The 27,653-nt window shown below is 63.5% G+C and overlaps 1 protein-coding gene across 4 annotated transcripts; it reads right to left on the bottom strand.

Moving 5' to 3' along the window:
• Positions 1 to 53: 53 nt before the first annotated feature.
• MICALL2 (MICAL like 2) lies at positions 54 to 19,859 on the bottom strand. 4 transcript variants are annotated; one of them, XM_066273518.1, is made up of 17 exons: positions 19,625 to 19,859; positions 12,356 to 12,404; positions 11,515 to 11,656; positions 10,632 to 10,819; positions 10,177 to 10,289; positions 8,581 to 9,369; positions 6,984 to 7,240; positions 6,701 to 6,794; positions 5,708 to 5,853; positions 5,106 to 5,261; positions 4,881 to 4,945; positions 4,681 to 4,804; positions 4,464 to 4,554; positions 4,266 to 4,339; positions 3,589 to 3,703; positions 2,522 to 2,568; positions 54 to 2,138 (listed from the first exon to the last, which is right to left on the bottom strand). In XM_066273518.1, exons 1-17 carry the CDS (start codon positions 19,765 to 19,767, stop codon positions 2,062 to 2,064), a joined length of 2,670 nt encoding a protein of 889 aa, XP_066129615.1. In that variant the 5' UTR covers positions 19,768 to 19,859; the 3' UTR covers positions 54 to 2,061. The 4 variants fall into 4 exon arrangements, with proteins under 4 accessions (XP_066129615.1, XP_066129617.1, XP_066129618.1 ...); XM_066273520.1 differs by having other exon boundaries at positions 11,515 to 11,584; XM_066273521.1 differs by having other exon boundaries at positions 11,515 to 11,687; positions 19,625 to 19,764.
• Between the last annotated feature and the right edge of the window lie 7,794 nt (positions 19,860 to 27,653).

Raw genomic sequence — 27,653 nt, 5'->3', positions numbered from 1 at the left:
TAAAATCACTGATTGAGTTTTACACAAACACCGGAGAACAAACGAAAGGCCTTAGCTTTTTAATTTAAGAAAAGAGGGAATATGATAGAATTTCAATTTGTGAGGAGATGAGATGTTCCCGACACGGTGGTTTCAATGGCATTACATGCGATCGCACTTTGTCAAGTGTCGGCGTGCCGCGGCGGGCGGTGCGCTTGCGGTCTCTTCTCCGTTTGCAGCGCAAAGGCCGCACTACATCCACGCTCCATCCGCTCCACGGCGCACAGCGGGCACCTGGGGGCCTCCTTCAGGCGGTCTGGGCCGACAGACAGGCTCGCAGGGCCGGCTGCGGCCACCTGGACGCGGCCTCTGCGTAGGGGTCCCCGGGCAGGAGGGCCGCAGGAGTCAGAGCTCTAGACTCGTTGGGTGAGTGGGAACCCCACAGCCTCAGGGGGAGGGAGGCTCCAGGCTGCAGGAGACAGATCTTCTTCCACTTGTGGGGTGACTGTGGCTCTCACCATGAGCCCAGTTGCACGGAATCCCTCACCTAGGGAGCCCCCAAATGGGGCAGCAGAGCCCCCCAAGGGAGAGGAGTTGAGGTTCTGCCAAGGACACAAATCCAGGACCTGTGACCCTGGACACTCCCGTGACTCAGTTTCCCCTTTTTTCAAAGGGACAGAGCACCGCTTATGACCGCGTTTCCGTGAAGGGCCTGCTTCCTGCGTGGCTGCCCCTCCACCTTCCACCCGTGAACCCCTTTCTGCTGCAGCTGCCCTGGCCCCCCCAGCCCCCCTGAACTTCCACACAGCCAGGCCTTGGTCCACGGGTTCCCTCTGCCCTGAATGTCCTTCAGTTCAGGCCGCAGACAGACCCTCAAGACATGAGGAGTGCTGTCCAGGGAAGAGCTCTCCCTAATGTCCCCTACCCCCACGGCCACTGGTAACATTGGTTTTTCTGAGAGAACGGCCCGGGCACGTACGGAGCATCTCCTGGCAAGTTCTGGGGGTACCCAGGGTAGGCGGGGCCTGGGCTGCCTCCACCAGATTGGGATGGCACAGGGGTGAGGCCAGACCACACCTGTGCACCAGCGGCCACTCCGTTGGTCCGCCCAACCCCCCCTGCTCTGCCCTGGGGCTGAATGGATATCACAGGCCCTGGTTAACTCCGGTGACCCCCAAGGACTCATGCATGCCCCGCCATGACAGTTTCGTATGGGGTCCCCAGGCGCTGGCTCTCGTGAAGACGGGGGACATCCTGCCAGTGACTCAGGGCTGAGGGGTCTCCTTTACTGAGCACCAGGGTGCCCACGTGGCACCCCAGGGGGCCTCTGAAGTCGCAGGGAGCTCCTCCTCCCTGCTGAGGCCACCAGCGCCCTGCGTGCAGTTCCTCCTCCCAGGGCCCAGGTCACGGAGCCCGAGCCGCAGAGAGGGGCACGTGGCCCGCACCTGAGTGCAGCTGGCAAGGGCCCTGCCTTCCCCTGCTCCTGGGAAGTCGCTAAGTGCCCACCTCAGACATCCTGGCCAGGCCCAGCGCAGGCCAGCACCTGCCCAAGGCCACGGGCACATCCACATGTTGCCGCAGGGCTGCAGGCAAGTGGGAGACAGAGCCCAGGCCATGCGGTCAGTTTCTTTCTTTTTTTTTTTTTTGTATTTTTCTGAAGCTGGAAACGGGGATAAACAGTCAGACAGACTCCCGCATGCGCCCGACCGGGATCCACCCGGCACGTCCACCAGGGCGTCGCTCTGCCGCGACCAGAGCCACTCTAGCGCCTGGGGCAGAGGCCAAGGAGCCATCCCCAGTGCCCGGGCCATCCTTGCTCCAATGGAGCCTTGGCTGCGGGAGGGGAAGAGAGAGACAGAGAGGAAGGGGGTGGGAGGGGTGGAGAAGCAGATGGGCGCTTCTCCTGTGTGCCCTGGCCGGGAATCGAACCTGGGACTTCCGCACGCCAGGCCGACCGGCCAGGGCCCGGTCGGTTTCTTTATTGAGGCCCTTGGACCCCACCCACAGAGGGTGGCCCAGGTCTGCCCACAGTGCCCGCCCTGCTCAGCCCACGGGCCAGCATCCTACAGCCAGGCAGGGAGCTCATTCGGGGGCCTTGCTTTTGCCCTTTGCAGACCAGATCTTGGACAGGCGGAACTTGGACTTCTTCCTCTGGAGGCCTGGAGGAGGAGGGACACAGAGGACACTTGCCCACCTCTGGACCACTGCCCCCTGCCAGGAATGTCCTCCTTCCCACCCATCAGAGCCCAACCTGGGCCCTCAGAGCCTGTTGGCAACCAGGCCCAGCAGAGGCCCAGACCCTCCGCCCTCCCCAGGGGAACCGCCTGGACCCCTGCCTTTAGAGCACCCACTGGACTGGGCACTCCTGACAAGGGCTCCCCTCACCCCGACTAGGTGGTCACAGCTGTTTCCCAAACCCCTCAGCTGATGGGGAACTCACTCCCCTCAGGTGAGCCCACTGGTCCTGCACTGCAGCTGCCAGAGGTACCCGCTCCCCAGGAGGCCCGACCCCCCCCAAGGGCAGCCCCCCGTCCCCAGTTACCCAGCCTCTGGATCATGCTCTCGAGCACCTCGTCCTCCTCTTGCTCCCTGAAACGAGACGGGGCCGTAAGAATAGCGTGTCTGGGGGGAGGAGAGCCCTCAGGCAGCCTCACACCTCAGCCCCGCGCCTACCGATAAGTCACACCTTGGCACTGCCCTCTCTCTTCCCGGGCCGGTCTCTGCCCTCTGGGGGCCCAGATTCTCATCAGTGACATGACAGGAAGGGATAGGGACATCCTGGGCCAAGGGCCCCTCAAACTCACAGTGATACGTTTGAGTCTTGGCCTTGACCTGGCCAGGACCCTTGTCTAGATATGGGGACAGGAAAGCTCTGTGGGGACAGTCACGAGGTTGGTGGCCCAGTGCAGGAGACATATGTATGTAGAACAGGAATAAAATGTAAAATTCTGTCCTTCCGCCGCACTGTAAGTGCTAGGTCAGGGGTCCCCAAACTACGGCCCACGGGCCACATGCGGCCCCCTGAGGCCATTTATCCGGCCCTCGCAGCACTTCCGGAAGGGGCACCTCTTTCATTGGTGGTCAGTGAGAGGAGCATAGTTCCCATTGAAATACTGGTCAGTTTGTTGATTTAAATTTACTTGTTCTTTATTTTAAATATTGTATTTGTTCCCGTTTTGTTTTTTTACTTTAAAATATGTGCAGTGTGCATGGGGATTTGTTCATAGTTTTTTTTTATAGTCCGGCCCTCCAATGGTCTGAGGGACAGTGAACTGGCCCCCTGTGTAAAAAGTTTGGGGACCCCTGTGCTAGGTGGTTACATGTGCCTGGTGGCCGCCATTGCGAACAGCTCTGGCCAGAGAGCATTTCCTTCACTGTGGACAGTGCTAGCAGCCAGTGCTGACCCTGAGAGTCAGGGGGTGCGGGGCTGTGGGGGCTTTGTGGGCGGTGGCCCCCCATACACAGGCCGCCTGGACAGAGCCTGCCCTCAGGGCTATTTGTGAAATGCACCTGGTGGATCTCACTGATCAGGCTCCAAGATTCTGAGCTCAAAGCGTCCCCTCACCTGGGAGAGGCTGTGCTCCCCGCCCCACCTGAGCCCCGCCCCACCTGAGCCGGTCCTCATCCAGGCAGTCGACGATGTCGCTGCGGTCGTTGACCGTGCTCAGGTACTGGGTCAGCAAGTCCTGTTCCCGCTGCTGGTCCTGGGGTGACTTCAGACCCTCTGTAGGGACGTCTGTCATCAGCACCCCACCCTGCTCAGAACAGTGTCCCTACTCCTCCACTGGAGGAGGGTAGGGTCTTGGGTGCATGTGGGGCGGAGGGTGTGGCCAGACTGTATGAATGAATGAAGGCAAGACCAACCACATCAAAGCCTGGGTGTTGCTGGCCCCTCCCTGGGTCACCTGACCATCCTCACAAATCTGCAGAGATGCGGACAGTGGCTCAGGACAGAGGGGATGAGGCCAGGACCCCGGTGCTCAGCCACGCCGCCCCCACACCACACTGACCCCACCCACTACCTGAACCTCACGCGGATTCACTCGCCGCAGCAGCTGGGAACTAGTGCCCCTCTCTGCAGGGGGTGAAACGACCAAAGACGCACAGCCCAGGAGTGGAGGAGCCGAGATTCGACCGCGGGCTCGAGATGTGTGCCCTGAACAGGACTCGTCGGCTCTCCCATGGGTGACCCCCCAGGCAGCCAGCAGGGCGGCGCTCTGGAAGCCCACCTGCTGGGCTGACCCCCCCTTCCCTGCTGGCCTGGGCTCCAGGCAGGTGGGACGCACCGGGCACGGTGATCAGCTGGCGCAGCTCCCCCAAAATGTCCTGCTGCTGCTCCTCCAGGCGCTGGTCCCTGGCCCTGCCAACAGGACAGGTGAGAGGCCGCGGGCCGGCCAGGGAGGCGGGCCTTCGGGGGCGTGGCCTCCCGCCGGGGCGCGGCCTCCCATCGGGGCGTGGCCTCCCGCCGGGGCGTGGCCTCTCACTTGTACATCAGCTCCGACTCCAGGCGCAGCAGCTGCTGCTTCTCGTGAATGAGCCGGAACCAGTCCACCATGAGCGCGTCCTCGGAGTCGTCTGCAAGGGGAGCCGGGCTGGGCTTGAGGCCGGGCAGAGCGCTGTGGGTGGCCCCAGGGTAGGGTAGGGCTGGCTGCGGCCAGGGCAGGGCAGGGCAGGGGCCTTTGCGGGGAGGGCGAGGCTCACCCCCTTCGGCCGCCCGCAGCTGCTTCTCCAGGTCCACGCCCCTGAGCTCCAGAGCGTCCAGCTGCCGCTCGATCTGCAGCAACTGCCTCTGCATCTCCTCCTGCAGCACGTAGTCGGGGTGCAGCTGCAGACAAAGGGGTGGTGAGGGGCGATCCATGCCCCGGGGGGCTGGGCTCCCGGCCCACAGCCAGCCTACTCACCCTGACGGGAGAGGTCACTGCCTTGCCAGGTGGAGCAGGGACATCGGCCGGGCCCAAGGGCTTCTCTGCAGAAGGGACGGGATGAGTGTCCTGGACCGGGTTCACCAGGCCCAAGGTGACTGGGCGTGTCCTAGCAGGGGGTCTGAGGTGCCTTCCTCTGCACCCTCTGCACTGCAGCAGAAGCGGAGATAGTGTCCCAAGCGGAGATAGTGTCCCTGCGCTGACCTGGTTTGTCCTGAGGGGAGGGCTTCTTCTCCTCCTCCTTCCAGCTCCTGGCCGGGGCTTCCTGCTGCAAGGGTCTGGACTGAAGCCAGTCCCCAGAAACGTCCAAGCTGGCCGGGATGGCCAGCTTCCTGCGGGGGGCCGGGGAGGGGGCCTGGGCTGCCCGCGGGTGAGAGACAGAGCCACATGTCAGGCCCGGAAACTCCCCACCGCCCCCCTGAGCTGGGGCCACCCACTGAGCACCACAGCTTCCCTGGCCAGCAGGGGGTCCGCCCCACAGCCCTGTGCTCATGTGCTGCCCAGCTGGCCACCTGCACAGAGGGGACAAAACCCTCAGCACAGGAAGTGGGGCGTAGATGTGGATGCCGGGGCCACCGAGTGCTGGGAACAGTCACGCACATGTACACACCCATGCACTCACACAACATGCGCACGCCTACTGCCCACCCAGGACCCCTGGCCCTCCTTTTCCCTGGAGGGGTGGCCCCACAGGACCCATTTCCCTGACAACTGCCCCTGGAGGACATAACTGCCTAGACCCATGTTCCCTGACGGGGGAGGGGGGCAGGTGCGTATCAGGACCCTGGTTTCTTGCTGTGAACTACCTGAGAGGCTGGGCTGGGGGCCAGCTGGGCCAGGCGTTCTGTCAGGCCGCACGGGGGTCAGGGTGATGTAGATGCCCCCCTCGGAGCCCCCGGGGGCCTTCTGGGGCACATGCCGCAGGACCCGTGGCTCTGTCAGCTCCGAGGTCCTGGACAGAAGGCAGGAGGTCAGCAGAGGGAGGGGTGGGTGGCTCCCTCACCCCCACACAGGCAAACGTGAAGCCAACACGCTGGCCAAAGGGAAGGCAGGGCTGTGTGGGGTACCCCGAGGCCGACGCACCTGTGTCTGTGACACTCCCAGCACAGGTGTGTGTTTACACAGGCACCCCCTCTGCAGGTGTGGGCGTGTGCTCAGGGGTCATATCTGATGCCCACACAGCACAGGCATCCTCCCAGGCCAGGAGCCCCCTGTGCACATGCCGCCCGCCGCCCACCTGTGCACGCATGCCTCCGCAGTGCACACATGCTGGGTCCACACGCCCAGCTGCCGCGTCTGTGGGAGGCGCTCTCCCTCCCATCCTGAGCTCTCTGTGGGGAACTGCCTCTTCCTGTTGCCAAGCCATTGGGCGGGTGAGGGTCCCAGCACGCTCCAGGGTCAGGCCCACTGAGCGTGCTCTTGTCCCTCGGCCACCGCAGCTGGTTCACACGAGAGAGGACTCCAGGGGCCCCGACGGACCCACCCCAGCCTCCCGCCTTCCTGACTTTTCAAATGTACGAAGAGAACACGGATCTGTGCCACTCAGGCTGGTGTGACTGTGCCGTCACTCAGGCAGTGTGAGCTGGTGACTGCTGCCTCAGTGGCAATGTTCTGATGTGCCCACATCTCTGCTTGCAGTGTGTTGCTCAGTCAATGATGTATATGCTGCCTTTCACCTGAGAGCATTTGTTGAGCACCTACTATGCACCAGACCCCGCACAGCCCTGGGACACAGCCCACAGGCAATGGAGCAGGTCCAGGCGCACGCGCCCCAGAGCCCAGCCCTGTCCACCCCTCACCTCTCAACAGGGTTCTTCTTCTCCACGGGCTTCAGGCGGCCCCTCCACCCTGCTGGCCCGTCCTCCTGGCCTTCCTTGGGGCTGGCACTCGGGCCTGGGTGGAGGGCAGGGAGACGGTCATATTGGGCCTAGAGGAATCACACTGCCTCTCTGGGCCTCAACCTCCCCTGCTGCCACACAGGTGAGAGTGTGTCCAGCCCTGTGGATGCTGACTGTCCATGCATCTATGGGCCACCTCTTGTACCCTGTACCCCTTCCTCGCCCCACCGGAGGGGGCTCTTACCCTTGGTCAGCGGAGCCTCTGGCTTCTGCATGGAGCTAGCACCTGCCCTGCCGACCCCCGAGGATACAGCCGAGCTCTTCCTGCCCGCCTGGGGCGACGTGGATGCCTTCCAGGGGGTGCCCACACTCAGGGGGGCCGGCGGCTCCGTCTTTGCAGGGGGGCTAAGGGCCCGGGGAGGCCCCGACTGTGGCAGCTTGGCGGACGGACTTGCCTGTGGCCCATCAGTTTTGGAAAGGCAACTTGAGGTAGGGGAGGGCCTGTGGGTACGAGAGCGGGCGTCAGTCACAGGTAGATCCAGGAGTCCCTCACACCACGACCCTCCTCCTAAGGGAGGACAGACAGGCCATCTGAGGAGGAGAGACAGGCCATGAACATCCACTTCAGGACTGGAATATGTCTGCCTGACTTACTCTCTTGTTTACTGCTGGCGTGGGATAAGGTTTAAATGCCCCCCAAACACACCATATATCAGGCGTCCCCAAACTACAGCCCCCGGGCCACATGTGGCCCCCTGAGGCCATTTGGCCCCCCGCTGCACTCCCGGAAGGGGCACCTCTTTCATTGGTGGTCAATGAGAGGAGCACTGTATGTGGCGGCCCTCCAATGGTCTAAGGGACAGTGAACTGGCCCCCTGTATAAAAAGTTTGGGAACCTCTGATATAGGGGGTGTGCAGGGGAAGGCCACACCCCAGTCCCTCGCTCCTCCACCTGCACTGAGACGTGGACGGGCCTGGGTCTGCCTAGCTCGCTGTCCTGGTCCCGCGGCCTCCCTGGGAGCCCCGGGGCAGCAGCAGCTGACCCAGTGGCGGTTGGGCAGCTCTGCGTAGATAAGGGGCAGCATGAGACAGTGGGCACAGCGTTCTCTGCCACCCTGAGTGCAGTCTTCTCATACCAGACAGGAAGGCAGACAGACAGACATAGCGGGAGATGACATTTGACAACAGAGGCACAGAGGGGGGACAGAGCCACGAGCCTAGGACGCCTGGGGCCAGCAGAAACAGGAAGACGCAGGACGGACCAGCCCCTGAGAGCCCTGGGGGGGCAGTGTGGCCCTCCTGGCCTCCCGGCTGTGAGGAAAGCAGTGTCTTTGGGTCGGCCCACCAGTCAGGGGTGCTTTGTCCCAGCAGCCCAGGACACTGACACAACCCTCCTTCATCCGTGACAGCCGTGTCCAGTGTGCAGAAGGCACAGGCCGGGCTGGGACGTGGGCAGGGGCGGCTCAGAGCCCCATTCGGGTCAGACAGGTGAGACCTGGGCCACTGCAGCCTCTGCTTCCTCGTGTTAGACAGGTGTCCTCAGCAGGACTGTGTACCACACGGAGACCCCGGGTGGCTGTGTGGCTATACCTGTGCCCCCCCCCCAGCATGCATACGGCGGCTTTGCAGTGGTAACTGTGTATCCCTCCAAGCAGTGGGTGCTGCCCTCCAAGCACTCCGGTTCCCCTGTCACATTCTCCCATTTCCCACACAAGGAAACTGAGGCTGAAGGTGAAACCCCGCCACAGGGCCAAGCGGGGCAAAGCCCCAGCCATCCGACTCCTCTGGCCGCTGGGAACCCCAGTGGGCGGGTAGGGGCACCCCAGTCCTCTCCCACTCACCTGCCAGGCACCTGGGTACCAGCCGCCCCGAGCCCCGGAAGGGCCTTCCGGAGACAGCTCAGTGCTTGTTCCCTGCTGCCAGCCCCAGAGGGCGTATCTGCTGCAGCCTGGGCCCTGCTGGCCAGCCCAGTGCTGGGGGCAGCTCCGGGCGTCTGCAGGAACCTCTCCTGGGCCTGCTGTGTCCTGGAGGCAGACGGAGTCCAGGCCGGGGCGTCCACTGGGCCTGGGGATGCTGGGCTCGAAGAGAGCTTGATCTGGGGGGCTGACACTCGGGGGTTGGCCCAGCCTTGTGGTGTGGCCGGGCAAGGGTCCGGGGCACTCGGAGCCACAGCAGGACGGGGAGTGCCTGCCGCCGTGTCCTGTGCTGGCGATGACCACCCTGTAGGGGAGCTGTTGGTCACACGCATGCTGGCTTTGCCACCCACGGGGCCTGGTGAGAGCCTGGGCCCAGCTGGGCTCCCCGAGGGGACACGAGATGGGGTGGTGGCTGGAGGGTGAGCTGCAGCAGGAACAAAGCCTTTGGCTGTCGAGTTGTCCACTGTGAGCTCCCAGGCTGCAGGCCTGGCCTCTGGCCCTGCACCTCTCTGCCCGTGCGCCTCCTGAGCCGTCCGGGGGGTGCTGGGGGGCTTGGAGTCTGTGGGGGCAGCCCCTGGCTGTCTGGGGGCCAGGCCCCGCAGCATGGGGCTTGCAGCTGGGGCTGAGTGGTGGTGGCTGGAACAGACGAAGGTGCCCGGCTCCCCCGTGGCCCTGTAGGTGCCCGAGCGCAGTGTGCTGGAGCACTGCTTACACCTGGGGGGGGCAGAGGACACGGGGGGGGGCCCAGCTAACGCCATGCGTGCTGGAGCACTGCTTACACCTGGGGGGGGCAGAGGACACGGGGGGGGGCCCAGCTGACGCCATGCGTGCTGGAGCACTGCTTACACCTGGGGGGGGCAGAGGACACGGGGGGGGGGCCCAGCTGACGCCATGCGTGCTGGAGCACTGCTTACACCTGGGGGGGCAGAGGACACGGGGGGGGGCCCCAGCTGACGCCATGCGTGCTGGAGCACTGCTTACACCTGGGGGGGCAGAGGACACGGGGGGGGGGCCCAGCTGACGCCATGCGTGCTGGAGCACTGCTTACACCTGGGGGGGCAGAGGACACGGGGGGGGGCCCAGCTGACGCCATGCGTGCTGGAGCACTGCTTACACCTGGGGGGGGGCAGAGGACACGGGGGGGGCCCAGCTGACGCCATGCATGCTGGAGCACTGCTTACACCTGGGGGGGTAGAGGACACGGGGGGGGGCCCAGCTGACGCCATGCGTGCTGGAGCACTGCTTACACCTGGGGGGGCAGAGGACACGGGGGGGCCCAGCTGACGCCATGCGTGCTGGAGCACTGCTTACACCTGGGGGGGGCAGAGGACACGGGGGGGGGGGGCCCAGCTGACGTCATGCTTTCCGGAGAACACACTCGGGCATTCCGGTGCCTGTTCACTCCACAAAGCCCCTCTCATGGCCACTCTGACACACGCTACACCAGGGACGGTTGCACCGTGTCCGTGTGCTCACACACATGCGCACATGCTCACGCACACGCACACACGCAGGCCCTACCTGAAGCAGCTCCGGTGGTACAGCTTCCCGTCCGCCAGGTGTCGCTGCACCAGGTGCACGTGCTGGCCGCAGACCCCGCAGGTGCTGGCAGAGCTGCCCCCTGAGGCCGGACCCTTGTGTGTGGGGGGGTGACAGCTGACGGTTCTGAGCTCCCGCTCGGGCCCTGCCTGCCCCCCGTATAGCTGTCCCCTCAGCCCGCGGGACGTACCCACTTTACAGACCGGATAACCGAGACCCCAGAGCAGCAGCCAGGCCTCACGCCCGGGCCAGCTGGACGCCAAGTTCAGGGTCTCCATCCTGGCCCAAGGGGATGGGGTTGGATGCCTGGCTTTTGGGGGTCTTGAGGAGCCCCACCCGGGTACTGGGGGTCAGGGTCCCACGCAGTCCAACAGCCCCGCTTGGTGGGAACCAGTGGAAAACCCCAGACCAGAGGGAGGGCAGAGTTGGGCACTTACAGCCTTCAGCAGGGGGCCCTTTGCATCCCTGTCCTTCTGCTGGACAATGGCGTTTGTGCTGACCGGAGACAGCGGCTGCCCCCGGGCTGGGGTGGGCAAGGGCCTCGCCAGCTGGGGTGGGGCCTTCTTCCCAGTGGGTTCCTCGTCGGAATCCGATGAGGGCCTCTTAATGCCGGCCATGCCCCCAACTGGCATGAGACACAGGGTCCGGGGTCTGGCCCAGCTCCCACCCTGGCTCTCAGTTTCCTGGGCCACCCCCGTCCAAGTCCCCTGAAGGCGCAGGTGCCCAGCCAGGTGCCAGGGATGGGGGGGCAGTTCCTGCTGGTGGGGGAGGGGCAGCCCCAGCAAGCAGCCAACGCCCACCCCAGCCTGACCCCAGCCGGGGCCTGGCCTCACCCACGGCCTCCTCTCCCTCCCTCTGAGACCCTGATCTGGGGTCAGGAAAAGGGACTTTTTCTGTTTCTTTACAAAGTGGAGCTCTAAAGGCCGGGCTGGCCCTGAGCCCAGAGCAATTCCGGGGATTTCTAAGGCCTGGATGAGGGATGTGGGGGCAGGGCACGGAGCAGCAGGGGCGAGAACAGTCCCAGCGCCTGTCTCTCCCTACCCACCAGGGCCCAATGTCAGGACCAGATGGGGGGACGTGGGGAGCTGGGCCTCCAGCCTGTGGGAATCAGCCCCCTGAGGCAGGACCGCTGGGCGCCGACCCCAGGGGTGCAGACAGGGAAACCGAGGCCCAGGGAGGGGGAGGGAAGGCGGGAGTGGGGACAGCTGAGCCTGCCCTGAGCTGGGGTGTGTGGAAGAACCAGCCCCCGGCCCCCCCGGGAGGGAGCCGCAGCCCGGGGAGCCGCCCACGCCCACCGGGCAGCGCGGGGACGCCACTCACTGGGGGAGCGTCCGTGGAAGTAGTTGTAGTACTGAGACACGTAGGTCAGGATGCTCAGCCGGTCGGGCACCTTCAGAGACACCATATCCTCGGCGTCCAGCAGGGCCGGGATGCCCAGCTGCTCCTCCGCCACCCGGAAGGCCTTGGGGAGGGGCAGGTCAGCAGGCCGCGGGCTGGGGGACCCTCCTCCTCCTCACCCGGGTGGGGAGACGGAGGCAAGACCCCCACTAGGAGCCCAGGGGAGTCTGTGCTCAGGGTCCCAGTTCAGCCTCACGACCTCCCTGGGCCCCAGTCTGCCCAGTGCACACAATGGGGATCATATCCTGACCACGCAGGACTCCAGGAGCTTGGGAGCCGGTCCCCATGGGCTCCTGATAAACGTCAGCTGAGGCCCGGCCAGCACCCAGGGCGAGTGGGGGCACACGGACCACAGGGCGGTCTCTGTCCTCCGCTGGGACATGGAGCCTACTTTGTAGCAAGGAGACAGGCTGGCCGGTCCAGGAAAGGCCCACGGCATGGACAGCAGCAGCGTGTGCAGGACCCTGGCGGCCAGGGCTAAGTGTGTGGGTTGGGGAGATGGTTCCCCGGGGGGTGAGGAGTGGCCCAAGGCCCACCCAGGACCCACCCGTCTCCGGCCTGCTCTGCCTTGGGCGGGAAGGAGGGTGCAGCCGCCCCCGCCCTGCCGAGAGGAAGGGGACCAGCTGGGCCTGGCCGCAGAGTAGAGGCCATTTCTGGGCAGCTGGGAACACCAGGCTCAGGCTGTGGAGCTCGGGGGCGAGTCCGGACGCCCTCCACAGCTCCCGGGGACCCAGCGGGGGTCAGGGCAAACACAGGGACTCACCAGATGGTTGTTCTCATAAATGTTTTCCTTCCTGAGAGCGTCGAAGTTTCTGGGGGATGAAAACACAAGTGTGCAAAGAAGCTCAGACCCCCCAGGTCACTCTGCCCAGCGGGGACACCGAGACGCGTGTGTGGTTCTCCTGTGAAGGAATGTGGTCACAGGGGCCTCAGAGGGCTCGCTGGCTGGCACACTGGGGCACTGGTGGCTGTCACACCCACCGCCCAGCTCTGAGCGCTGCTCCTGCCCCCGCCAGCACACAGCTCAGAGGGCAGCCTCCAAACCCCAGGAAGCCCATGGGTCTGGTGTGGCACAGGACACTGATGTCCCGGGGGTGAGGACAGGGGTGGACACGGGAGGCTCCCAGGCCAGGAGCCCCGCCACCTCCCCCCACCCTGGTCCACAATCATCCACTGGATTTCTCTGGCACCTCCCATGATACCCACTCACTTGGAGCTCATGCCCCACATGCTGTCAATGCCTTCCTCTCATGGATGAGGAAACAGGCACAGAGAGGCTGGGTGACTTGGCTGAGATCACACAGCAGGGAAGTCCAAAGCCAGGCGATGGCCCCAGAATCCAGGCCTTTGAGGTTTGACCACTTGGGGCGTGACAGTAAGTGCCTACCAGGTGGCTCAGCCTCCTCCTGGGGGGGCAGACCCTCATCCCCATGCTGAGAGTATTAGAGCCCCGCCTCACGCACACACACTTGACAACAGGGTGCAGGACAACCTGGACACAGGGGTCCCACCGCCAGCTCCAGGCGGCCCGGGCCCCGTGTACCCCCAGAACGATGTTCTGAACAGGAAGCACATACAGAGGGCTGGCTCAAAACCCATCTGTCTGTCTGTCTGTCCGTGTTGCTGTCTGTGGGGCCCAGGCAGCACCCTTGCCGCTTCAGCATGAGCTGGATTGTTCTGGAAGCCTCACGGCAGGGGAGAGGGCTCGGGAGAGAGCGCGTCTGACTCCTCCAGGCCAGGCTGTTGACCCCGGGGGAGCCCTCCCTTCTCACAGGGCCCCAGCGTCCCCGTGTGAGAGGACATCAAAGCCCCTGGTGGTGAATTTGAGGGTCCTCAAGGCTGGGCAGGTTTCAAGCGGAGGGGCACCTGAGACCCTGCGGCCAGCTGGCCTGGGACCCCATCACCACCCTGGACGACCGATTATACTGATGAGGAGACTGAGGCCGGGCCCCAGGGTGGGAATGGGAGAGGCGGGGGCTGCGTTCGCCCGTGACCCCCTAGAGGCCTCGCCGTTCATCAACCTGCCCCGCTCTCCCGGAAACCACCCCGTTTCCGCTCGGACCACCTCCCAGGTAACGTGTTCCAGATGCTAAGACCACCCCACGAGCACAGAGGGTGCTTTTGTGTGCAGGACAAAACGGTGGACAGATTTGTCTCTGGGTGGACAGATGACCAAAAGGAGTGGGAAGGGTGGGGGGAGGTGCACCCGCATTCCACCCTGGCTTTGTCCCATCGATGTCCACTGGCGTGTAAAGTGTGGGTCTCCACCCGCCACCTCAGGGGGCTCTCAGCCACGCTGTCCTCAGTGCCTGGGGCTCGGGGCCCCTCCCTGCCCCCACCCCATCCCTTTGAAAGCTCAATCTCTTTTGCAGACCTGCCCGGGGTCACTGACGGCCTGTGTGTCCTCAGTGTGATGCCCCCGTGGCGGAAGGGCAGGAAAACAAGCTCTGTTTTATCTCCAAACAAACGAGAGGAGGCTCCCCCCCACTCTCGGTCCCCCCGGGCGAGGGATTGGGTGGCCAGTTGTCCTGTGGGGCCCTCTCTTCCCCCAGGCCCAGCGTGAGTGCCTCAGAGCTCCAGGCAGGTCATGGCACCCACGAGGCGTGCCAGCCCCCAGGGAGCAGGATCAGAGGGGGCTGCAGAAATGTCCTTCCACTCAAGTTCAAGGACCCACACCCCTCAGGACCAGTGCTCCCTAGGCGCTGAAGACCTCCCTGCTAAGCCTGACCACCCTGGCCAGTCCCTCCCAGACCAGGCTCCCCACATATCCTGGAGTGGACACTCATCTGCCTGTGGCCAGAGCACACATCTCTCCCAGCATGGGGTTCCGGGCTAACACCAGGTCAGGGCTGCCTCCCCAGTCTCTTCAGATAGCCCCAGGGGGAGCTCCTGCTGGCCTCGGGACATCCCGCCAGACCAGCTTTCTGCCGGCCAGGGGATCTCTGCTAGGCTGCCAAGTCCCCCCTCAAAAGATGCTAGAGTCCTCACCGCACCTTTCACCTCAGAAAGTGACCCGATTTAGAAACAGGGTCTTTACAGAGAGAATCGACTAAACATGAAGTCCCTGGGGTGGGCCCTGACCCAAAACGTCTGTGTTTTCATTGAAAGAGAAATTGGGACGGGACACGCACACAGGGTGACCACGGCGCCCGGGAGGGCCTGGCCAGCCAACGGCTGCCGTCAAAGCTCCCGGTCTGCGGCAGTCTGTCCAGCAGGCTGGTGAACGAACACCCCACCCGGCTTTGGCGAGTCCTCGGGAGGCGGCGGCTTGCATGTGAGGCCCTGCTGGACCACCAGGTTCTGGTGCTCTGAGGTGCTGGTCACGGTCAGGCACACAGCCGGCGCTCCACAAAGGCTGGCCGAGAGCGTGCGGTCATGGCGTTCACCTATTCCTTCACCGTGGGCTGGCAAGGGGGCGACATGTCCTACAGGGGCTCCCTGGGCCTCTGTCTGCCGAGTGCCCCCTCCATGTGCCTAGCCCCGCACCACCCCCTGGCCGGCCTCCTGCGGTGGCCACAGCTGACCAGGGCGGTTGACTTCAGACTGTTCAGCCAGCCTCCTACCCCCCAGTGCCTGGGGGCTCCAGGGAATGTGTGCCCCTCCAAATTCCTGGAGAGCTGACCTCATGCTGTTTATTTCCTGGAACAAAATGCAGCTGTGGGGGAGGGGGGAGGTGCTGGGGGGGCAGCCAGAAGGAAGAGCCATTCGCTGAACTTGCTCCAGGCACCTCCATCCAGCACATCTGGAGTTAATCCTGCCTTGCAGGGGGGCAGAGAGGAGAGGGCAGGACAGAAGGACAGAGAGACAGAGCTGAGGCAGAGACAGACGGCAGGAGAGGTGGAGGGGAGAGGGAGAGACAGAAGGACAGAGAGACAGAGCTGAGGCAGAGACAGACGGCAGGAGAGGTGGAGGGGAGAGGGAGAGACAGAAGGACAGAGAGACAGAGCTGAGGCAGAGACAGACGGCAGGAGAGGTGGAGGGGAGAGGGAGAGACAGACAGAAGGAGAGAGACAGAGGTGAGGCAGAGACAGACGGCAGGGGAGCAGAGGGGAGAGGGAGAGACAGACAGAAGGACAGAGAGACAGAGCTGAGGCAGAGACAGGCGGCAGGAGAGGTGGAGGGGATGGACAGAAGACAGGAAGGAGAAGCCCCACAGCAGAGGTGGGGAGAGTCGGGGACCGTCCCCAAGGTGGACACCTCAAACAGACCTCAGGAGACGTGGACCTGACCCGGGGTCTGAGGCCCCCACCTGGTGAGGGGCCTTGTGGATGGGCACTGAGGCACCTCAGCGGGCTGCCCGCCCACCTACAGGCCTCCCCAGGCCGGCACTGACCCACTGACTCTGACTCCTCAGCCCAGAGTCCGGCCCAGCCCACAAGGGTCTGTCCTGGGCTTTCACGGTGGCCTGGAGTGGGGGCTCCTGGCTCTCCCCGAGGAGGGGGGCCTGCAGCCCCTCCCAGGTCCATCCTGGAGGTTCTGGCCGGAAGGCTGGGCAGCAGGCCCTTAGGCAGGGGAACAGAAGGCCTCTGTCCCCAGGCAGCTTCCTGCTGACCTCACATGGTGATGGTGGGGGGAGGGCCTGGCCCAGGAAGGGAAATAATGCTCCCTCTAAACCGCTGGGTGGGGACCTCGGGGAGTGAGTCTCCCCTGAGCCCCAAAAGCGGGTGTGTCTAGACTAATGGTCAAGCAGCCGCCCCTGCTTCTGGCCCTGGGCCCTGACATCCTCCGGAGCAGGGAAGGACCGGGTCACCCCACCATGGGACTGGGGGTGTGGGGAACCAGCGAGTGTGCAGCTGCTTCCTATGTCCCGCCCGGGCCAGCCGTCCACCCGGCTACAAATGGCCCGGCCTTGGTGGCCCCCTTCCTCAGCCGGCCCTGGACAGAGCGCTCTGCCTGCTGTTGGGAAGGGCTCCTGCCCCTACACCAAGCTGGCCTGTGCCCCTTCTCCTGCCTCTCTCCTGGAAACCTCCTCCCTCCTGGTCAGGCCCCAAGCAAAGGAGCCACTCCAGCCCGAGAGGTTTACTGCCCTGGGCCGCTTCTATTGGGCGGTGACTGCACTCAGCTAGCCACTCCCGGGCCTCACTGGGGTGGGCACAGCTGGCTGACCTCCCTGCTAGGCAGTGCTGGGTGAGCCTGTCTCGACAGCTGAGGTTCACCCACACCTCCCAGGATCCCCGAGGAGCCACCAAAGCGGGCCACACGGCCTCCTGGAGCGAGGCCGCATGGGAGCTCCTCCTGGAACTGGGCGGGCAGGCAGAACCAGCGATCTGCGTCAGGCGGCTGTCCCCACCTGGCTGGCTGAGCGCCCAGCGGCTCCTCACTGCGCTCCCCCTCTGCCAGAGACCTAGAGGAAACACTTCCCATATCACAGGAAGGACTGAGACGAGACAGGGGAAGGGGCCACAGAGACAGGATGTCCACCTTCCCGCTGCTACAGGGTCTTCACCGGACGGGGGGCGGTGTGGGGTGGTCTCACCCTACACTGTCCTCCTTCACAGCACCCTCCTCTTCCGGTACCTCTGGGGGCCAGTGGGGCAGCTCAAGAGTTCAGGGCGAGACACCCCCCTCCCGGCCACCAGCTTGCCCAGAGGCACTGCGGAACCAGAGCCGGCGGGGTGGGGGGGTGGGGGTTAAGGCACAGGCACAACAAAAGTCTCAGGCACGAAACACGTGTGTGCTCACACTCACTCCATCGGCCAGTCTCTACGGAGCCCCCACTGAACCACCACACACAGAAATGCACTGGTGTCCCGGGCCTGCCCTAACAAATGACCACACACCGGGCAGCTAAACACAACACAGCTTTATCCCTCACTGTCCGGAGGCCAGACATCCACAAGGTGTCGGTGGGGCACACGCCCTCCAGAGGCTCTGGGCCAGATTCTGTTCCTTGTCCCTCCCAGCTTCTGGCATCTCCTGGAGGTCCTTAGCTTGTGTAGCCAGCTCCCTCCAACATCTGCCTCCGTGGTCACATGGCCTCCTCCTCCTCTTTCTCCCTTCTGACTCGCACCTGCACGGCCTCAACTTCACGATAACTCCTGCCGTATCTGCTGAGCCCCAAGTGCAAGCCCTTATCTGTAGACCTCCAACTATGTGCTGATATCTACTGAGCACCTGTCACGGACTAGACACCGTTTCAGGCACTGGGGACACCCAGCAGTAAACAGAACAAACAGACACCCCCCTACCCTTCTGGAGCTGAAAGTCCAGTGGGCAGATGGATAACAGCCAAGTCAGAGGTAAGATAATTCGATGCCACGTGAACCTGGGACCAGGCGGGCAGCCTCCCCGTCCTCCCCGTCCCGGCCCTCACCCCTCTCGGAAGCTGCCTTGAGCTTTCATTCATTTATGGTTTGCTCTCGGTCTCTGTGGCTGAAATGTCACTCCCTCAGGCAGTGTGCTGTGCCGAGTACACAGCAGGCACTCAATAACGCTCAGGCTGCCAGCTCATGCACACGCCCACGTGTGTGCTCACAGGCAGGGCATGCTGGGACAGGCGCACACACAGACACGCAGACACTGAGCCTCTAACCCCAGCACAGCTGGGAGCAGATGGACCCTCTTGGGGCTCAGAAAGGCCCCCAAATCTCCAGCTACCTCTGTGCCATCGCCCTGAGGCTGCTGAGCCTGCAGGCTGACGGCACCATCTTGCCCTCCAATCACAGGCTTCTGAGGCTGTCCCCGCTGGGCCCTCAGCCAGCTTTATCTAGGACCCTACCCTGCCAGGCACCCTGGTGGGGCTCAGCCTTCCAACCTCTGCTCCCGGTCCCTCTCCCAGTCTCCACATCCCCAACCCCCCTGGGGTCAAAGCTCAGCTTCGGGTGTGCAATGTTTCAGAAGCACATTCCACCCCCACATCTTCGCCTCCAAGATTGACCAGGCACCGCCCTGGGCTGGGGCAGCAGAGGCTACTTGCCCCAGTGCCACATAAGACCCCCCATGAGGGTCCACAAATACATCTCAGCTCCTCGGGAGAGAAGAGGAACTACATGTAGGTCCCTTTCTGAAAAGTAGCTTCGCCAGAGAGCACGGCGCCCAGGGAGAGACAGGCCCTGGGGTCGCAGAGGATTCTGGGTGCAGGGCAGGACCCCCTGCTACCAGCCCCGACTCTGCCTGACGTGCTCTGTGACCTGAACGGGGGCGTCTCCTCCATGAGCCTCAGTTTCCTTGTCGGTAGTGTGAGCACCCCGAGGGCAACACCTATGGCCTCTGGCCTCTCCCGGCCCGAGATCTCCCTGCAAACACACTCCACCTGGCCCTGACTCCAGCCTGGACTTCTCTCAGGAGACAGCTTTAAACATCATGCTTTTTCAGAAGGCACCTGAGCTGCAGGTGGGTGGCCTTCCTAGGAAGCCCCTCCTGAGCTTCTGTCCACCCAGCCCAGGTACCCCACCACCACCACCACCACCTTGTCCCTTTGCCCCTCGAGAGCTGTCGCAGCAAGCCGAGTCCCGGTCAGAGCCGAAGTGTTTGCTGAGTGAATAACTGACGGAGTGGGTTCAGAGTGGGGTCAACATTTGGCAACAAGGCAGGGTCCAGCTTCTCAGACATGAATCCTAGACAGTCCTCAGGAGCGATGACCTGGCCCCTCCCCTGCCCACCTCCCACAGCTCCCAGGGGAGGGGTGCGCCTCCACTCCATCCCCTGTCACCCTAAGGTCGTGGGGGGGGGTAGCCAGCATCCTGTTCTGCGTTGGCCCCTCTCAGTGCCCCTGAGCTGCGCTCCTAAAGGTGCCTGACAAGCGGGGGAGGGGCAGACCACACACAAAGCCCCGAGTGGCACCCCCCACCCCGCCACCGTTGAGCTGGTGGGGAGGCTCCAGGGAGACGGCGCGGGAGGGGCTCTGTGACCCGAGCCGGGGACGCGAGCCTGATTCACGGCCTGACTAAGCCAGCGGGGCTGCCGGACGTCCCGGCTCCGGCCCAGCTGCTCTTGGTGGACGAGCAAGCTGCTGAGGCCCCGCGGCCGGCTTCCAGGGCGCCGGCGCAGGTCCCGCGGGGTCGAGCGGGCGCGGGCAGCGCGGGGCACTCACATGAGGTCCGGCCGGTGGCGGTGCAGGATGGCGCAGAAGGCCAGGCCGTCGCGGAACGACGTGGTCATGTTGCTGATGCTCACGTCCCGGTAGCCCTCGCACTGCTGCCGGCACCACTGCTGCAGCGCCTTGATGGCGGCCATGCGGGCAGCGCCTCCGGCGGGACGAGGAGCCACCGCCGAGCAGCCCGCGGGACAGCAGCCGGCGGGAGTGCCGCCCGAGTCCGCCGGGCCGCCCGCCCCGCCCCCTCGCGGGCCCGCCCCTCCAGGCCCCGCCCCCGGGCCCGCACCGGCTCTGGTCTCGACCAGGCCCCGCCTCGCTGCCAAGCCCCGCCCCTTAGACATGGGCCCCGCCCCTCCTGGTCAAGGCCCTGCCCGCCCACCAAGGCCGGCGGGTCCCGGCCTCCGTGGCTCCCGGGGACGGGGGTTGACATCTGGATTGTCCTTTTCAGTGCTCCCTACACACTACCGACAGCACCCTCATGGCGAAGTGGAAGATATGGCCTCTCTTTCCAGACGGGGAAACTGAGGCTTGCCTGGGTCACATGCCTGGGAAATGAGGAAATGACGGAGCCTGGCTGGCCTGCCTGTGGCCTCCCTGGAACGCTCACCCCCACCGCGCACCCAGTACTGCAGCAACGCCCTGGGAAGGGACTTTACTACTGGGATTCTCCTGCCCACGTAGGGTGACAGGCAAGATGGGGCTAACTCCTCCCCATTCACAGAAGAGGCACCTGAGGCTGGGACAGGGCTCCCCACGCCCCCTGGGAATCTACCCTCCTGGAGCCCGGCTATTCGGGCTGCTTCCAGTGCACGAGACCCTCCTGGGGTCACGGTGATCTATCTGCTGTTTCCCAGTTTCTCACACGGGTATCTAAGGAAATGCACCTCTCCAGGGCCCTCAATTATAGGGGCGGCTCCCAACACATTCTTCTCACGGAACCTTGTCTGTGGCCACGTGGACAGGCAGCAGGAAACACTGACAACCAGAAATGTGAGATGACCCCACCCACCTGGTGGCCCAGCCGCAGGGCTTGTTCAGACAAAGCTCGCAAGGAGGAAGGTAGGTGTTTTCCCAGAACAGCCCCTGACAGGACCGGGGGCTTCTCTGTGCTGAAAGAAGCAGAACCTGAGGCCATCCAGCTCAGAGCCAGCACACAGCATTCCAAGTCTTTCCTGCGGCTGGGCCCTGAGGTGTGGACACCCAACAGCACAACAGTATGAGGCCTGGGTATATAGATGAGCTCCCCGTCTCAAGGGGCATGCAAGCAGGTGCTTGACAGGGAGCCCCCTGTGACCTGGGATGCTCGCTGGCCATGGCTGCTGCTCACCCCTGCTGGGGTCCCTGGCATGAGGACAAAGGGCAACGTGAACCAGTTCTGCCGGACTGCTGGCTGGTCCTGGAACAGGAACCAGCTGGATTTTCTTGACTCCAGGGTAGTGGTCAGGACAGGGTTCGACCTTTTTGGCTGAGAAAGCCATGAACGCCACATATTTTAAAATGTAATTCCGTGAGAGCCATACGAGGACCCATGTACCTTACGCATTATCCAATAAAAATTTGTTTTCCCGGAGGACAGCTGTGATTGGCTCCAGCCACCCGCAACCATGAACATGAGCGGTAGGAAATGAATGGTTTGTAATCCATGAGAATGTTTTATATATTTTTTTTTTTTAAATATTTTTTTGCATTTTCTTTTGCATTTTTCTGAAGCTGGAAACAGGGAGAGATAGTCAGACAGACTCCCGCATGCGCCCGACCGGGATCCACCCGGCACGCCCACCATGGGGCGACGCTCTGCCCACCAGGGGGTGATGCTCTGCCCATCCTGGGCGTCACCGTGTTGCGACCAGAGCCACTGTAGCGCCTGAGGCAGAGGCCACAGAGCCATCCCCAGCGCCCGGGCCATCTTTGCTCCAATGGAGCCTTGGCTACGGGAGGGGAAGAGAGAGACAGAGAGGAAGGTACGGCGGAGGGGTGGAGAAGCAAATGGGCGCTTCTCCTGTGTGCCCTGGCCAGGAATCGAACCCGGGTCCTCCGCACGCTAGGCCGACGCTCTACCCCTGAGCCAACCGGCCAGGGCCGAGAATGTTTTATATTTTTAACGTTATTATTATTATTTTTATTAAAGATTTGTCTGCGAGCCAGATGCAGCCATCGAAAGAGCCACATCTGGCTCGCGAGCCATAGGTTCCTGACCCCTGGGTTAAGAGAACTACATAGAAAAGCTGATGAGGAAGGAAGGGGCCAAGATGTCAGTCACTACGGATCCAATCTGGGGACAGTGACTTGGGAGGCAGCATTTGTGGTGCTGTCCCCACCAGCACCTCAAACACAGCACCTCCTTCTGTCGGTCCTGCTCCTCTCCAGCCCCCAAACCAGGGCACCCCCTCTCCACCCCCTTCTGCCCTCCCCTGCTAGGTCAGTGTCATCTCGCCCCTGACCACTGTGCCAGTCTCTCTAGGCTCTGTCCTGCCCTCCAACTGCCATGGATGGTCCCCCCCCCTCCCCAGCAGCGAGGGACAAGCCCTATCCTGCCGGGCCTGCACCACACGCTGAATAAAGTCCGGGACCTTATCAGGCCTTCCAGCCTTTATCGCCCCCGCCACTCCCTGGCCTCACCCTCCCCGCCCTCCCCGTGCCTGGCCTGCTCCTCCTGCCCTCAGTCTCCTGGCCCTCGAGACCCCAAACCCACCCCGCCCACAGCCAGCCCCCACGGTCCCTGCCAGGTTTTCGGGACAACAGCCTAGTGCACTCCTTGCCTCCTCTCCTCTCACCACCGGTCCTGCAGGACAATGCTCCCTGTTCCCTTCCACACCACCTCCTCACCCTCTCCCTGAGATGAGCCTGGACTTGTACAGGAGCCTTTTAACTGCGCTCTGCTCCTGCCTGGCCACCGACTCGACAGTAAACACCAAGTCTTGAACAACAGGAATGAGAGTGTGACACCCTGCTCCATCCCCTCCCATGACCACCCTTCTCACACAGTGAAAGCACAGTCCTTATCAGGGGCCCTCCGACCCCCTTTTCAGTCCTGACCTCTCCCACCTCCTCTCCTGTGACCCGGGCCACAGACACCCTCGTGTCCCTGCCTCAGGACCTTTGCACTTGCTCTTTTCTCTGCCCGGTCCCAATTTTCCAGCCTCCCTTCCATGTAGGTGGGGGCCATGTGGCTGAGTTCCTGCCAATGGGGGTGACATGTGCACCTCCGGAATCTACGTTCCCAGTCCACTGGCTGGATGCAAAGGACCCGTGGGACAACAGGGCCAGAGATGGAGGAGCTGGGGCACTGCAGGGTCCGGTGGAGGCTACCACTGCACAGGGACAGCTGTATTCATGTTCACAGTCAGAGGGCCTCTCACTTAGGCCCTGGCATTTCGGGAGGGTGGCCCCAGGGCCGACCTGTGGAGGGAAATTCAGCTTCCCGCCTGGCCTACAGCGATCGATCGATCAATCAATCGTGGTTGTAGGAGGCAGACGCGCAGAAGAGGGGTCAAGGAATGTCCCTCCTCCCCCGGTTCCCAAGGCCACGACCATAGAGCCCAACGTCGGGCCTGCAGACTCAGAAAGGAGAGGGGTCTGCAAGCTGTGACACCCCCATGTTAAAGGGGCCGCCCATTAATTAATTAGGCCCCATGGATAACACGCGCTGCCTCGGGTATATTAATAGCATATTTATACGGTGTGCTGTGGATAGTATACATTCTCACAAATAATTCACGACCCCACTCCCTGCCCCCGCCCCCTCCTCCCCCCGGCTCCGGGACAGCTTGGCTGGTCAGAGCTTCGCTGGGCCTTACGGCTGCTTCCAACGGCCAAATTTTACATTTCATTATAAATGGCTTTGCCGGGCATGTCGGCAACTTTTACATTTCCATCCACTTTATTATTAATGGCTTTCCTGAACTGTGGCAGCCCGTCGCCGCACACAACGCATTATAAATATTTGATCCGGCATCTATCGCCTGCCATTTATCATTTATAACGGGTTACAAAAACATTATAAAACATTTACCGGCCATTTATAGATCATTTCTGGCTACCACGACGATGTGTTATAAATACATTATTAATCCTCACACCGTTATAGGAACCCCCTTGTAATGGGGCCCGACCCTCGAGTTCCTGGTAAACAGCGTGCAGGGCTGGCGGGGTGGCCAGGGGGCAGGACCAGGGCGAGCAGGGCCCGGCCTTGCCTCTGGTCGCTGTGTGTCCTTGGCCAGATGCAGCACCTCTCTGTTCGCTACAGGTCAGTGACAGCTGCCCTTCACTGAGCACGTCCTTGTTTCCCACCAAGCCTTGCAGTCTCCTCCAGGCCAGACTTTATCCCAGGAGGGCACAGGTGAGAAACCAGGGCTGTGGGCCCACCACCCACGCCTGATGGATGATGAGATTCAAGTTCTCACCTAGAAAACTCCTTTTCACTAAGACCCACTTGACATTCCACCTTCTCGGAACAAACGGCCCTCCCGGTCTGCCCAGCGCATGGCTGTGCTGTGAGATCCAACCTCAGGTCCCCGGGGGCCGGCCTGGGCCAGGCCCCTGGGGACAGGCTCTGGACCAGGCCCTGGGGACAGGCTCTGGACGGGGCAGTGCTCGGAGGTGAGAGGACTGGACTTCTTGCTTGGCCTGTTCTCTCCAGAGGCCCTGAGGGAGGCCTCAAGCCACACCCTCTCTGTCAAGTCACCTGAAATGACCCCACCTCTGTCTGTCCTGGCCTAACTGGGCCAGAGCTGTAGAGCCGCTCTGAGGAAGGACGTGGGGTGGGGGTGGGATCGGTCCTGGACCCGGACCCTGTGAAGCTTGACCCTGTGCGACCTTGGACAACTGTCGCCTCCTCCCTGACATGGGCCATCGGCCAGCCCTCCCAGGATGAATGCGGGGGCACTGGCCCTCGGGCGTCCTCCTGGGGAGAGACTTGGGACCCCAGGGCACTAGCTACTGGCCGTCTAGCTGACCTGATTGAAGGTCAGGGCCCACCCCTTCCCATAACTGCAAATGAAAGCAGAGGTATTTGTTAGGAGGCTGTGAGGAAGCAGGTGAGCTCATCACCATGGAAATGCCTCGCCTGGCCCCACCTCTTCCCACCTGGGGAAGGAAGCAGTTACCGGCCCTTGCACCCCTCCTGGACTTAGCCAGCACCCGGATTGCAGGGCCTGGGGCTGGACCCCTGTGGAGCCCCGGGCCCACTGGCTCCCTGTGACGCAGAGCTCATGACCACACCACGCTCACCACTGGAACGTGCTGATTCCACAGCAGATGGGCAGGAGCTACCCTCGGGTCCTGTTGAGTGTCCTCTCCCCGTGGCTGGCCCCTGGGCCCAGTGGCTCTGTGGGAAGTGGCCATGGGCGAGGAGCTCAGAGGGCTGAGAGGGAGGCCAGGAGCATGGACCACCGCCAGACTGTGGCCACTGGTCCGTCCTGGGGACGGTGCCATCACCCCGACCCACTCACCTCTGCTGTCACACTCCTTCCCCTGCACCCCACCCAGCAGACCACTGGTCTGTCCTGGGGACGGTGCCATCACCCCGGCCCACTCACCTCTGCTGTCACACTCCTTCCCCTGCACCCCACCCAGCAGAGACCACTGGTCTGCTCAGCACCGGTTCAGGGGCCGTGCGCCAGGGGCCTGGTTTGTGTCTGCCATGGCCGTCTGTCCCCACCACCTGCCCGCCCTGGCAGGGATTGAGCAAGGATGCCACAGCTCAGATGGGTGGTAGGGGACACAGCGCCTCTACAGGAGAGGGAAACCGAGGCCCAGAGAGGTGAGCCCAGGTGGGCACACCCCGCCCATCTGCCTCACCAGCTTCCTGACAACCTCCGGGATGTGGGGAGCAGCCCCGGGTAGCCTGGGTGGAGGGGTGGGGGAGCAGGCTGACAGGAGCCGAGCCCCTGGCCTCTCTCCCGCTCCCACCGGGATCCAAAGCTCTGGGCTCCCGAGACAGGGCCCCCCTCACCCGCTCGCTCGCTCCCCTCCCCGGGCCGGGCCGGGCAGCTGCCCCTCCAGTGTGCGGTGAGCGACCAGCAGTGACGTGAGAACACACAGAATCCAGTGGCAAGGAGGCCCCTGACCAAGGGGTGCAGGAAGCCTTCCTGGAGGAGGTGTCCTGGGAGTTGAGAGCTGAGCACGACTGAGGGCTGGATGGCTGGGAGGTGAGTCAGGAGGGCTTGCGGAAAGCTCCCGTGCTGGGTCTGGGGTTCGGAGGAGCTGCGGCAGGGTGCTGAGGGAGAAGGGCTGGGAGCGGAAGGGTCTGGCATTTGCTCGGCGACCCCCTCTCAGCAGCCAAGCCGACCCTGGTCTGTGAGGGTAGAGACCCCCGTTCAGGCCTGGGAGGCCACCTGGGTCTGAGGCGGGTGCCGGGCAGGGAGCAGGGATGGGCCACGGCAAACCGACACCCCTGCTGTTTGTCGGGACCGGGGAGGGTCTTGTTCTTCAAGTCCCCCATGTCCCCCACATCCCCACGCTCATGCACACCCGCTCCCCGGGGCTTGGGAGGCAGGCGCTCAGCACCTCCTGGCCTCTTGGCTTTCTCTCTGGACAGCTGCAGCCCAGGCCTGGGCTGGGTGCAAGTGGTTGGTGGTTGGGTCGGCTCAGCTCTGCCCAGAACTGGCTGGAGAACTGGGCCTGTCACTCCACCTTCTTGGGCCTCGGTTTCCTCGTGTGTGAGAGGGGACAGTGTAAGGAACACCTCCCACAGCAGCTTGGACGCGCACACACACCTGCACACCGGCCCCAACCTGCTGCTGGCACCAGATGCGGCTCACACCCTGGCCAGAGAAACCCCTCTGGCCACTCTCACAGCCAAGGCGCCTTGACAGGCAAACGTGGGTTCTTCCCACCCAGGAGCCCGGCTCCGGCCTGTCCATCAGCTCCAGGAGCCGCACTCCCAGCCCAACACAGAGACGCACCCCCCACCTGCCGGTGGCTCTGGGGCCCTGGGGGAGGCACTTGGCAGCATGTGGGTGTCCCAGTGGCCGTTTCCCAAGCCTGGTGAGTGGTGCAGGGGGAGGGGGGTTGTGTAACTGATGTGACGCAAGGGGGGCTTCCTGGGCACGGCGGTTCCTGGCAGCCAGGCTTGGGGCCTGCTGGGCAGGGCAAGGATGCCACACACATGGCACCCAGGCTGGGCAGCAGGAAGGGCCTCTTCCCCGTGCCTCGAGCCTAACCTTCTTTGGGTTAGGGTGTCAGGGCTGAGCCACAACCCCCAGTGGCCATGTTCTGTGTCAGGCTCTGTGGGTCACACCACAGGGCCAAGAGACAACCCACTCGGGACAGAGCAGCCCTGGCACAGGAACGATGTGGACATTGAGGAAGTGCTGCCCAGGCCAAGGCTGTGGCCGACATGCCGGGAGCTCTGGGGAGGGCGCAGGGGTGCCCTGACGGGGGACTAAGCGAAGCCCACTCCGGCTTGGGAGGTGCCTGCAGGCGTCACCAGGGGCCTCTGGGGTGGGGGTGGGGGGAGACCATTTCCTCCCCTTCCCAGGGCCAGGCTCACATGGCCTGGGTGTGGCCAGGAGGGTATGGCCAGAAGGGGTCCAGCCTCATGCCACCTAGCCCGGGTCCATTCTCAGCCACCATGCCCCGGGTGGCCCCATCTGAGCTGAGAGGGTGGCAGGTGCCCAGGAACCAGCAGGCAGCACCCGAGCCCTGGAAGCCCCTGGGGGAGAGGGCACAGGGTCCGCTCACTGCTGGGCTAGTGGGCAGTCTGCGGGCAGTAGGACAGGTGATGTCTGTGTCAGGAGGACCTCCTGGCTGCTGTGCGTGTGGACAGGGTGGGACACCTTACCCACAGTGACGGCAAGGGGCCAACCCAGAGGTGCTAGTGCCTCCCTGCCAGGTGCCCCGGGCCAAGTTCTGGGCAGAGACCCCCACCAGTCCCCTGCCCTGTAGTGGACGGGCACTGCTCCAGGGCTTTGTCAGTCAGTGACATTTGGAGGTGGGCCCGTTGGTCCTCGCTCCCTGACCCCCAGCAGGCCCACCCACCTTGCCCGACGAGGCCTTGTGGCCTCTACTCAAAGGGGCCACGCCT

Source organism: Saccopteryx bilineata, chromosome 4, assembly GCF_036850765.1.
Source record: "Saccopteryx bilineata isolate mSacBil1 chromosome 4, mSacBil1_pri_phased_curated, whole genome shotgun sequence".
NCBI classification, from domain to species: Eukaryota; Metazoa; Chordata; class Mammalia; order Chiroptera; family Emballonuridae; genus Saccopteryx; species Saccopteryx bilineata.
The sequence above is the reverse complement of the archived record's forward strand: the minus strand, read 5'-3'. Positions and strand labels throughout refer to the sequence as shown.

What these genes read in the sequence shown, in the direction of transcription:
- MICALL2 (XM_066273518.1), bottom strand. Translation starts at nt 19,767, where the DNA reads ATGGCCGCCATCAAGGCGCTGCAGCAGTGGTGCCGGCAGCAGTGCGAG. An exon ending in CTTCCACGGACGCTCCCCCA is followed by an intron (nt 10,820 to 11,514) that starts GTGAGTGGCGTC and finishes GTCTCATGCCAG; the next exon opens with TTGGGGGCATGGCCGGCATT. An exon ending in GAGCATGATCCAGAGGCTGG is followed by an intron (nt 2,139 to 2,521) that starts GTAACTGGGGAC and finishes CTCCTCCTCCAG; the next exon opens with GCCTCCAGAGGAAGAAGTCC.